The sequence below is a fragment of the Pseudochaenichthys georgianus genome, chromosome 20 (assembly GCF_902827115.2).
Source record: "Pseudochaenichthys georgianus chromosome 20, fPseGeo1.2, whole genome shotgun sequence".
NCBI lineage: Eukaryota > Metazoa > Chordata > Actinopteri > Perciformes > Channichthyidae > Pseudochaenichthys > Pseudochaenichthys georgianus.
The window spans coordinates 14,510,916-14,524,441 of NC_047522.1; the positions used below are offsets into that span (position 1 = coordinate 14,510,916).

The 13,526-nt window shown below is 39.4% G+C and overlaps 1 protein-coding gene across 6 annotated transcripts in view; it reads right to left on the reverse strand.

Annotated features, from left to right (window-relative positions):
* LOC117465930 (RNA-binding Raly-like protein) overlaps positions 1–13,526 on the reverse strand; it is a 170,624-nt gene that overhangs the window by 82,839 nt on the left and 74,259 nt on the right. For all 6 annotated transcript variants that reach the window (XM_071206929.1, XM_071206928.1, XM_034109036.2 and 3 more), the window contains exon 2: positions 13,161–13,434. In XM_071206929.1, the coding sequence (XP_071063030.1) occupies positions 13,161–13,422 (262 nt within the window). In that variant the 5' untranslated portion in view covers positions 13,423–13,434. The remainder of the gene's footprint in view (positions 1–13,160; positions 13,435–13,526) is intronic.

Below are 13,526 nucleotides of genomic sequence, written 5' to 3' on the forward strand. Positions count from 1 at the left end.
TTGGTTGCTATGGGTTTTTTCCATCGCTTTTGTGTTACAAATATCAAAACAATAACAAAATAATATTCGTCGTAAACTAAACCGGAAACAGCAGTATATTTTATTTTGTTAACACTGTAAACTTGACAGCCTTTTAACCTATGCTTTTAACCCAAACCACCTACTGGTTAAAGCACGTTATTACACGTTTAGAGTAATTGCAATGCAGGAAGATTGTGTTGCTTTTTAATGACTGTTTAAAATGCCTTTTTCTTAATGTCTTTCATTTTTGTAACGCACTTTTGAATGTGTTATATTTTATGAAAACATTCAAATATTAAGAGTACATACAAAATAGTGGGAAAGTAGAAGGTCAATTATATAAATATAGAATAGAAAATATCAAGAAGATACTCAAATGATATCTAGAGTAAAACAGTTTAGTGCCTGATAGGAGGATGTGCTAACTAATAAGGCTTTAATTAAAGAAATGTGCAGAATACGACAGTGTAATGGTGGAAGTATACACACATTGATAGATGTCTTGTAATGCACTGTTGATGAACCTGTGACCCAAGTTTTTCATTCATTGCATAACTACACTGTTGTGTATATGATATGTCAATAAACCTTAGAAAATCTTGAAATCTTGAAAGGGATGTGCAAAATAGCAATTATATACAGTCTTTAATGAACTATTAGAGAATAACGAGTAATGAATATGCTTTAAACGGATCTGCAGATAAATATTTAGTCTTCTCAAGCAACCAACTATCAAATATCTCGCCTGATTGTTGGCACTTGACAATCACCTTCACTGAATTTCATTCAGGTGTAACTAAAGTCTGATTTAAGGGCTGTTTATATTTCACATCATTAATCCAAATCTGTAAAGTAACTAAAATAAATGTAGTGGATTAAAAATACCAGGTTAACCTTAAAGAAAGCCCTCAGGATTATAAAAGACCACCATCACCCCAGCCACAAACGGTTCTGTCTGCTGCAGTCTGGCAGGCGGTACCACAGCATTCGGACTAAAACCACCAGACACAGAGACAGCTTCATCCCACAGGCCAGAAGACTATTAAACACCTGAACTTAGAAATAACATTCATCTGGCTGCTACTTAGAAATTATTTATCTAATATATCATATTCCAATCACTTGTATATAGACTCTTATTGCACTATTTCACAATTTTTTCTGTGCATCTGTTTTATTGGGTAGCACTGTTGGAGGAGCCTGTGACCTAAGGGGGGGAGGGGGGTAGGACACGTTCGATTCCTGTTTTGAATAGTATGCCGTAGACAGAGATGGGGTCGTTACTAAAAAAAAGTAATATATTACATATTACATATTACTTTAAAAAAAAGTAATATATTACACTACTTCGTTACTCTCTACATAAAGTAATTCGTTACTTTACTCGTTACTTTACTCGCAGGGCCGGCCCGCCCCTCCCTGCAGGCAGATCACGCAGACTGCTAAAGTTTCAAATGTTCTCTTTAGTTCAGTTTCCATTGTCGCATAAGACTGATCCAGATAGCTCCTGAATGTTTTCCTATCTGACCGTGGCTGTCCTCTGTCTCCTGCTATCTGTATATTTTGCGCAGTCTATCTCTGCTCACGCTGTTGCGTCAGCGTGTTCTCCTGCATGCTGGCCATGTGTTGCACTGGAGCCAGACACCGCAAAGACTTCAGCCGAGCACGTACGAACTACGCATGCGTGAGTGGCAATAACTCTCCTTACCAGCAGGCGGCGGTAGTGTGTATTCGTCATTCAAAACAGGCAACAACCGGAAAACAGAGAAGAAGAACAGACTCCGTGTGTGATATAAACACACAACAAATAGCTGTGTGTTAGCTCCACCTTAGCATGTGTTCTTTGCAGGTGTTTGTTGAGGTTTGATTATGACTGATTTTAGAAAGTAACGAAGTAACGCGTGTCGGGGCAATGTTAGTAACTGTAGTGTGATTACTGAATTCTAAAAGTAATGCGTTACACTACTCCGTTACCGACAAAGTAATATTATTACAGTAACGCGTTACTTTGTAACGCGTTACACCCAACTCTGGCCGTAGATGGGTTTCATTCCATTTCAAAGTCCTTTTGGACGCTCTGTGTAAACGTCGCGCATCCAATCACAGAGGTTGAGGACTGATCACGGGGTTTGTCAAGCTAAGCACATGGTGTAGTCCCAAACGATAGCTGAGGATTCTGGGTAGTGTAGTGTCTTCTGCCGTCCAAAAACTCCGAAAATATATTTGTTTCTCCGAATCGAAGGGGGAAAATACAAAAGCATTGTACACAATTCAAACCAATCAATGTTGTGTAATTAACAAGGACAATTTGGTGTTTTTTAGTCGATGAGTAGTGCAGATATCACTGTAAAATCAATCGACAGTAAGGAGAATAGGCTACTTACTTCCGGGTGTAAAATTCTCCGTTATCCAATGGGAATGGACGCTCGTAATACAATACAGGGGACATGATCATTATCTTTTAAATAACGTTAACTGAAGGGAACAATCTATTTGACACAGCTGAAGCTCTGGCCTTCCTTAAAAACTAACTAATTTAATAAAAATAACAGTTGCATTACACACAATGCACGTTGTAGAAATGCGTGTGTGCACCACGACAAAGGAGCCTCATTCACTTTACATTGGGGTTGTTTGCGTGGTGCCGACGCAAATGTAACAAAGTTCGTGACTCCACCACGCATTGTGGTGTTAAGGAGTCGTGGTGGAGTCACGCATTCTGGTGAGATCAGGTTGAATATTTTAGACGTTAAGTACTTTGTCAGGCTTAATATTCATCTGTAGATAGATACCCCCAGAGCTTTTTTCTTGTTTAAAAGAAGACCTTAACCTAAAGTATTTTTTAATGTGTTAATAAAGGTTAATTCGTTTTTCTGTTTTGCACATCCTCCTATTAATATCTTTGTACATCCAGCACTAAACTGTTTTATTGTAGAGATCACTTAGTATCTTCTTGACTTTTTATATTCTATATTTCTATCATTGACCTTCTACTTTCCCCCTATGAAAGTATGTACTCTTAATATTGTTTTGATCAAATAAGATTATTCAACAAAAATAATTCAATAACATGCTTTAACCACTAGGCGGTGCACACAAGGTACACACAGCACACTAATAATAACTTTGTATTATTAGTGTAGACACTTATGTATAACATCTGAAGATGTGTAGTTTTATTCATGTTTTTACATAATTTTACAGGATATTGCTGTACTATTTCTCTTGTTTTACTTCTACACATTAATATCTGATTTGTAAAACATCACAGACAGAAAGGCACAGGCTATCCGTCATTTAATAGTAAGCTATTGAAATTGTGATTCCATAGATGTGTCTCCCATCACCCAAATCCCCTGACTATTCTCTCAACTCAGTATTTAGATTCTTATATTCAAAGAAAATCAGTAATATCTTTAAAAACTACAAGTCCTTTTTTATCAGCTGTGCACCGTTATGGTGTAAATATAACCTATATACCAATTGGATCAAATATAAAAGTCAGCCGAATTACTATTGATACTGCAAGGAGACGTATTTTGTGAAAAGAAATTGAAGATGTTGTTTAATTGTTGATATATTTATGATCCACATCAAGTATTCAGTTTTGGCAGCAGTTCTCCTGTTTGTCTCTCTCTATAAATAAAGAATTACGGCAGATGTGTAATATTTAATGCAGCCGAACCGTGTATTACAATGCCGTTATGTGATGACTTCCAAAGAGAAAAGCAAGCACACTCTGAATTAGGTATTATTTTATTTTTCGTTGTCGGATATCATATCTCCATATCATATCAACACCATATCCCAGCGTGCATTGCGGCTAAAACATCCAATCAAAAAGCTTCAAGCTGAGGATCTTGGGTAATCATTTTAGTGGGTTTGTGGTGTGTATCGCTCAAAATGTCCCGTCTGTTTCCGGTGACTTTATTTACGGCTAAAAAGCCCAAGATTATAGAATTAAATGAATAAATAAAAACAAGGATAATTGTGTGTTATTGTTGAGTAAATAACAGTGTGTTATTTAGAAAAGAATAATAAATTAGAAGGAAAAGATTTTAAAAAATACAGATTTCAGTATTTTGAGGCTCTGAGCCCCATTTCTTTTCCTCACAGACGGAAAAAAAGTCAGACATTATACGATTTAAAATAAAAACAAATAAATAAAAGATAAAACACTGGCATGTAATTTACGTTAGAATAAATAGAATGGTTTTGAATAATAGAGAGTAAATCTACTTCACTTTACAGCCCCGCCCACTTTTGGGGAAACCAGTGCTGTCATTTGAACGGCGATCAAGCCTGAAGTCACAGAGATCTTCTGTTACTGTCCTTTCTTCTTAGAGGAAGTACAGAAACACGTAACTCTGGATTTGTTTTAATGTTTGAGGTGCAATAAACGACACAGCAGCTTTTTGGCATGTTAAAACTATTATGTTCTGCCTCGCTCATGAGAGTAACAGCTGGCGAAATTACAGCCTCGCCTACTGATTTTAATTTAACCATATATCGAGCCCGATTGTCGATTTCAAAGGTGTGCTCTAAAATGATATTTATAAATAACTAATTATCATTATTATAAGCAAGACAATAAATGGCAAAGATATGTAAAAAATAAACGTATTTAGGTTACATTCATAACTAACGTAACGTGGAAGAAAATATGCTTCTAGAAGATATGTAGAAAATAAACGTATTTGAGATACATTCATAACAAACGTAACGTGGGAGAAAATACGTTTCTAGAAGATATGTAGAAAATAAACGTATTTGAGATACGTTCATAACTAACGTAACGTGGGAGAAAATACGTTTCTAGCTAAACGTAATTGAGAATGCAGTTTAGTTCTGTGGGAACGTCATTTTTAGGAGACAGGCAGGGCTGGACTGGGACAGCAAATCGGCCCTGGCATTTAGACCCAGCCGGCCCAAATCCATAAAACAAACAAATAGTAGCGGTTATTGACAAGAAGAATAACTCAGTATAATTTAAAAAAACGCTATTATTATCCTTTTTACGTACCGGGGGCAAACTAAACTAATACATACAACAAGTATGTGTAACTATCAATCATTAGAAATTAGACCTTCAAACCCTCTCACAAAGCGAACAGTGACCGAGCACTAATAGGGGGGTCTGATGGTGGTGGAGGCGGGGAGGGAGCGGATCAACAACTTGAGCAGCTGTCAACTCAACATTGTAAATAACCAACAAAAGACGATCACCGGTTCATCTTGTTTTTGGCTTGAGAATAGTTTGGGCAGCGTGAGAGCGTGAGATTGAGAGTGAAAGCGTGTGTCATACGCTAGATGCGTGAGAGTTGGCAACCCTGCATTACCTGCTGCAGGTGGGGCACCAGTTATACAAGAGGGAGACAATAGCTGTACTTATTTTTTAATGAGCCACATGCCATGATGCACCAACTTCAGACTTCCTTACAGAGCCACTCCTCCACCACACACGAACGCGCACATGACCAATGAGGGCACAAGATAAGTTTGTGCACAGATGGAAGGCTGACAGGCAGGTAGGCCAAACCAAGTTCCCATCAGCAAAAACACGTGGGTTTGCTATCCTGGCTCCAAAATGGTGGAATGAGCTCCCCATTGAAATCAGGACAGCAGAAAGCTTACACATCTTCCAGACTGAAAATTCATCTCTTTCGACTCCACTTCGAGCGATAGAATTGTTAACAAAGCATTTATATACTAAAGGACTGGCTTATCTAAAGCCAGTTGAGTAGCACTTGAAATGTTTGGCTCTATGAAACCTGATGTACTTTATGATTCTGTTTTCTTCAAGGTTGTGTCTTCCTGGTGGAACGCACTTATTGTAAGTCACTTTGGATAAAATCCTCAGCTAAATGCAATGTAATATAATGTCTGGGGGGGTATGCCCACCCCCCAGAAGAAAAGTTTTAAAAATAACCCCTTAAATGATGACTTCTAGTTAATTTAAGGGGGGGGGACCCTATAGTGCCCTGCCTCCCCTTTCTATGACAACACGATAGAGATAGGACCAGATGAGTCTACAGGATGAGTCGACGGCATCTTTTCTTGGGCTTGTTTCTCCCACAGATTGACGCTCTGATATGACTCCCTGATAAACACTGCTATGTCATTGATTAGGTTGAAAAGTGTTCCACATTCGATGACATTTTGGGTAGTTTCAGCCAGGACAAGATTAAGAACATGAGCATAGCACCACACATGGACATGAGTGGGTGACTGGGAGGTCATCAGTGCAGAAAATCCTTTGTACCGGCCTTTCATATTGGATGCTCCATCCGTTGCATTACCTATACACACATGCCCTTGTCCAGTTTCAGATGCTTGAAGTATTGTCCGGTGGATGCGTGGCACTTCACTAAAGCCACAAGCCTCTCTTGCACAGTCTCATTGACATATTTTAAGATTACTGAACACTGATCCTGAGAAGTTATGTCTTGTGTTGTGTCCAGCTGAACAGAAGACATTCCGGCCTTCTGGACATCACTGGAGATACTTTCTTTGATTAGACTACGAACAGTTTCTATGATGGAGTTAACAGTAGTTTTGGAGAGTAGGGGGATGAGAGACCCTCTACCTTTTGTTCCACTGGATTGGTGCAATTTCTTGCTCTTCTCTACGCAATCATCCAGATGCTCTTTTAACCAGACATCATACTTTCCTAATAAAAGGATGAGCTCCAAAAAGTTACCGTGGTCCACGGTGTTGTCAGCTAGCATATATGCTCCCTCATTCTCCACCTGCCTGCACTTTCACCACATCCACCACATACTCCAAAACCTGACGTCTCTTTCGGACTTGTTCCCTATGAGCAGACATCTGACTGCCAGCAAACATGCTTTCGATGTCTGCTTTAGAGCACCGTAAGAAAAAAGCTTCAGCACAGGTTGAATGTGTAATGCTCTTTTTGTGCTCCTCTGTACGCTGGTGTGCGTGCCTCCAATCTGACATTCCAGTTATAAAGACATACAAAACAAAACAACATATGACGTCCCTTGCAATATGACGCCACTTTCTGCTGGTGCCATCTTTACAGGTGAATACCGTCTGCACAACTGGATTTCTGGTATGTTGTTGTGGGTGCTGTTCTAAAAACATCTGTAACATAGATGGCTCGGGGCGGGCAAAGTAATCTATGTCCTCCTGCTCTTTGCTCTCCTCACTCTCCTCCTCTGGGGATGCTACCTGGCTCAACACAATGATACAGAATGAATGGATTCCCTGATAGAGGTCCATACAAATAGGCATTGACATAACAATACCACACAGTTAATGGTCAAAACTACATGTGTGCCTCCATTTTTTATCTATTTCTATATTATTCATTCTATATATTGTCAATCAAAACTACCACAACAAGCTGACTATAAACATTTTCTTCAGGTCCCAAAAGACCACTGTTGCCCTTATAACCAAATAAGTAAATACACTAAACAAAACAAGCTGCCAGCTGACAGTAATTGTTCATGAATGTTGGTTAACTTTCTATGAGACAACGTATCAGAGTCCCATTAAGCTATATTTTAACTTGCCAGGGAAAACCTAAAAAAGCCAGCTTACTAGCTTGGAGGCTAACGAATGTTTCTCTTATAATATTTGTCTTATTAGTGCTTCATCAAAGGGATATTAATGGGTTCCAGAATTACAGAGTATCATAACCTTAATAATAATATTTTCCTAATTTTCTTAGCTTCTGCTTACCGCCAGTTCTCCTCGCTCTCCCCACTCGCGCTGATCTCTCTCCCTCTCATCATCTTCCTCACCACCAATATCGGCCACGGGTTAGAATAAGATGGACCTGCACCTGTACTAAACATGTCGGTTATTTTGACACAAGCGGCAGCATCAGCACGAAGGGCCTGCTTTTTTCTTGCCCGCAATTGTTCTGCTCTCCCTTTTCGCTTGGCCTTCGCCTTCGCCATTTCTAACTCGAACTTTTTTTTTTCTCGAAAAAAAAGGAAGTTTGGCTTCAACGGCCGGCTCACCTCCTGGGGGCGTGATTTAATGATGCACACCGAGCGGCCCAAAGGGGGAGGTGATTAAAGATTTGATTGGGCCGGCCCAGTGTCAATTACTAAAAACATTTAAACAGAGGGCCAATATACCCGTCTTATGGGCCGGGACTTCAGAAAAAAAAAAGAAATGACGTGTCGGCCCAAAAGGCACGTCGGCCCACCGGGAAAATGCCCGGTATGCCAGATGGCCAGTCCACCCCTGGAGACAGGGTTGGGTGTGCAACGTTTTTGATTCAAATCCATCAAAGTAGTCCAACTCATCAGAACATTTCAGAAAACTTTCCAAAACCTAAGTTGGTTTTAAGCTAGCTAGTTTCAGTTACATATGGGTTATACAGTGAGTTGTATACATGTATATTTGGGGACTCAGCAGTAGAATTGTCAGGTTTAGTGCACACTGGGAGAGCTGAGGGCAAAACAATGTCACTCTTTGACTCTATGGCAGCCCACAGTTGACTGAGGAGCGAGGCCATGGAGATACAGCAGAGACATCTCAGTGGGCGATGAGGGAAAACTGCTCAGATGCATTTGAGGTTCATGGATGCCAGTAATCATCATGTCACTGTGTCAGGAGGAATTCCCCAATCCAGCTTTTAGCCAGAGGGAAGACACACAACGACAACAAGCGAGAGACAGATAAACTTGTACTTAACGTGCCTTATGCCACAACATACTGTAGAGCTGCACTCAGATGGCTGTGATACTTTTGTGACTGCAGATTGCGAGCTCCACCCATCTGAGCAGAGGTTTAATTAGCCAAAATAACACCTACAGCTGTTTCATTTGATTCCCACTAAAAGTACATTATTTTCCGGTATCCTGAAAATGAAAATATTCCTATACCTTATAGCGTTAGCAGACAACATGGAAAGAGACATGAAGGTATCAAAACTCAAAGAAAGATCAGTATGCTTATGACATTTAAACAGTGGTGAGACATTCCAACATTCTACTAGGCATTACTGTTATATGCAATGTAAGGTGTATTACCTTCTTTAATAATAACTAAAAAAACAATATCCTAAACATATTCAAATGCTTTGCAGTTAGCGCATGTCAGTTTAAAATCTGTTTAATAAAGTTTGCAAACAGTAAACAAATTATAAATGCCAAAACACTGTGCTATGCAGATGTATTACTTAATGGATTTAATTGGAACGCTGTCTGAGTTTTCAGCACTGCTGTGAAAGAGACAACAGAGGAAATATCCTTCACGTCTGCTTTGCAAGACTCAAAATTCAACATCTGTGTTCATGTGGAGTGCTTTAAGACTGATTTCTTCATGCTTGTAATTCAGGAAATGCACAGAGATATTGCACTTGTGCCATTCAGAATATCATTGCTATTTAGTAATGATTGCTGTGCTCACAATCCTAGATGTGATCTCGTGAACGCCTATTCATATTTGATAGGGTAATGGAGCATCGCCTTTTTGCCACTTAGTGGCAGGGGGAGGAAGGTGATGCCAGCTGTGCTATAATATCGTTTTTGCATTCATTTATCAGCTTTTCTTCATCCACAGTCGCACACACACATAGATTCAGAGTGATAGTCTTATCTTCTGTGGAGGTGGCAGGCTTTGACCTTTGACACTTGAGTGCACAGATAAGTCATCACCAGTGCCTCTGAGCTGCCGAGGTGGGTCCGTGCAGTCGAAGAGCGATGTGATTATTCCTTTGACCTCTTTTCCAGTGCCAGCAGAAAGCCGTGATTTTCAAACGTACCTCTGCCTCCGTAACAAAATGCCATGCTTCATTTCATACGGGCTTCTCATGATCCCAATAGCCAATGGTGGTTGAAACACCCACATATCTGAATGCAGCTCCACCAGTAACACGGCTCAAATGTGATCCCTGAAATTGAGGTGAAACAGTCGGGCAGATACTTTGTGGAGGTAATTTACTAAACTCTATATCATTATGTAGCTGATCGATTAATCTGCCATTGTAATATAAAAAGCATCAGCTTGAGAGGAGACTGAGGGTGTCCTTGATTGTCAATTAAGACTCCCCCAGTCATATTCTTGTCCCATGACGTGTAGATTGAGTGATATCACTGAGGGCAGTGTTGCCTTACTGCACAGTCGGTTTGAATTCAACTATGGTGTCAGATTTTTGATTATGTGTGCTTTCTCAACCAAAAACAAGAAGTCATACATAATGAGAGTCTTATGAATTGTAGATAACAAACAAATACATCACTAACACCATTATTCTGGATATGTTAGAGTGTTCATTTTGGCTCTGACCAGTGATGGTTTTGGTTTTAATAACTGTTTTTCTGCCTATTCGCTGATTACAATATTCATAATGGCAAATATGAAACTAATGGAAGACTGAGAGCACATTAGCCACCCTTTAATCAGGCATACAGAGCTCATCATTACTTGCAGTTTTAGATTTTTCTTTACCATGCTTTATTCATTGTTGCAGGGATATAAGATCAGAACATTTATTTTCAGAGTGAACATCCCATTAGTTGGTGAAAAGGTGACATTAAACACCAATAAGGCCGGCTTTGATGCACACTACCCTTTTTAACAACAAAAAAGCAAATAAAGCAAACTAATTGCTTTCATCTGGCATTGACTTGCAGCTTTGGTGTTTTGATCTCAAGCGGACAGCTCTGCAAAGGAAAGTTCACACCTGGCATATAAATGCATCTTCAAAAGTGTCTTGATTGATTCTATATGTTACAGGCAAACTGAATCACCCAGAATATGTTAATTGCAATCTGGGCTTTTGGAAATGTTCAGATAGTGTGGATTAAGCCAGCTCCTAAGATCTGAGAACCAACAAGAGATAATGGAACTGGGTTGTTGTGGGTCATCAGGATGCTAAGGAAGCATTAGCATTTACGGTAAAAAAGATACCTCCGCAAGTGGTTTTAGTGATTAGATCATAATGTTTCTTGCTACTATTTTACAATGGTATCAGGGCTGGCCACTTTGTCGAATAAGGATTTTTAAAACATGTGAAAGCAGGGTCTTGGCCAAATGGAATTTTTAAGAGGCTGAGGCAGTTTAGTCAGTTGCCTGGTGTTATGTTTAGGTTAATTAATGTGTTCTGGGAATACAAAGAAGACCGTTAACCTGTCCTTTAATAACCATTAAGCTTTGTATTTTCTTTTGCTAAATAATGCATTTTACACTGCACTTGTGTCAAAGTTAATGCTCATTAACGCAGTAGTTAACAGTCTGGGGAATATCTTTTTCACTGGGTAATGCCCTTTAACTAAGTTTGTTTACCCCGGTTGTGTTAATTTTCTTGTGTGAAAAATGTATTTTTCATTATCAACCCTAACCCCAAAATACCGACCTGAGGATAATGTATATTGAAGAGGCAGAATGTAGAAGTTGTTAGAAATATACGCTTCAAGCCAGGGTACAATAGTCCTGCTGAAATGTCCATGAAGGAACTATTTATACCAAAACCATGGCGGACCATTCTAGTTCCCCTTGTATTCATTGCTTTTTGGGTGACCGGATTGTAATAGTACTTGAGTACTTGAAAGTATGGATGCATGTAATTTGTATTTAGGACTAGTTACAATCCAATTGGCCAAACCACCTCTGTATATTGTCAGGGACGTTTTGTATATGAATTGCATTTTCAGACAACATCTTGCTATAATCTAAGCCATAGTGCAAACTCTTGAGGCCTTTGATCAGCCATCCACAGTGATAGCCTCTTACTCAGTGCAAACACTTAAAATACATATTGATACCAGGAATAAATGTAAAGACGTTGAATCATTTAAGTGCAAAGGGGTCTAGTTTCCCTCAGATCGGAAAGGCCATATATTACTAATTAATATGCCTGCCAACTATTTGTCAACAACATTTACTTGTTTTACATTTCACCACCAACTGTATAGTGTCCACATGTAGGGGGGAAGGTATTATCGTGACTCACTAATCCCTGCTGTGTGGAGCTTGCTGTTTCAACGTGAGAAGTGACCAGAGCATGAATGCCAAATAAAAACTTGTAGACATTAACATAATAAATCCAACACATACAGCTGTCTTTGACCAACTCAAAGAAAACAAGATTACATTTAAAGCACTTTTTAAATACACTAACACCCTTGTTCTCTTTACTTCCTATAGCACTTACCCTAACCCAAAATACCAAACAAGTTGCAACCACCACACATCCACTTTCACCCCACTGTTGGTTTTGAGTCTCCTTTCCCTTAATTAATATTATCAATTCACAACCACTGCTTTGAAAAGCCTACGACAGATCCCTGATGCCAGATATCAACTCTGTACGTATTCAGCATTCAAATAATAATCCATCCACACTTAACTTCCATCATGCAATGATCCCTTTTATCATCATACGCTGATATTTTTAACTGTACACTGACAGCCAGTGATGTTTGTACTCTTAACACTCTGAACCCTTCCTTAGTTGAAACACGTTTTAAAATACTTTAATCAAAAGGTCTGTTGCCTCCATGCAGATTCATCCAGTCGTGATTATTTTAAAATAATGTTTTAAATAAGCAGTGTCTAGCAATGAGCACTGCTGAATCTAATTCCAAAGCTTCGCAAAAAAGGCCTGAGACAATGTATTTCACATACAAAATGAATTCCAATTGAGCAAAACAAAATGTGTATGAAAACATTTTATAGTCAACATCCACTAAAGCAAACCCATAGCAAAGTGCATGCACAGTAGAGAATGTATCATAAGTAGCTACATCCCATGGCCATTTAACATATTCTGCTAGTAGTGTGTCTTTGACATACTTTTGCAAGTTGCTGCCTCGTAAATGTTCAAATCAAACTGCGTTTATATTCACTTGTAGATCATTTCACAGATTCCAAAGGGATTTTCTCCAAAACACAGTGACAACAAGCACAGACACTTCAGCATTTAGGAGCCCAGAGAGGTTCTAAACTAAAAGTCTGCAAGGTGACCAAGGCATATTATGTTCCCGGGAGAGACAATCCATTACTCTTGTGAAGAACAGGCTTTAACGAAACATCCTGTAGTCCAAGGGAAACGTTTTCTGAAGGAACATATCATGTTGGCCCTTTATGATTTTCTGATGGCATCAGCAATTCGACAAAATAGAGAGAAACAGTAAAAAGCAAAAATGACTCACCAAGAGGCTGTCCAGCGATGACACGTGCATTTTCTCCAGACACAGCTGCCCGTGCGTTCCTCTCGTTCAAATACTGTACAAAGGCGTAACCTTTGTGCACAGAGCAGCCCACTATCTTGCCGTACTTGCCAAAGAGGATCTCTATGTCTGTCTTCTTGACAATGGCTGTGTTGAGATTGCCAATAAAGACTCTGGAGTTTAGCGAGCGCAGGTCATTCTTGTTGGTCACGTTGCTGGTCTGGAGTTTACCAGTCATTCTCATCCACTTGCCCTCCTGGGACACAGAAAGAGGGGGGAGGGGAGGACACAGCTTTAGAGGTTTGGGGCACTCTAACTCCAGCTAAATCGAAACATTATGGAACCCCA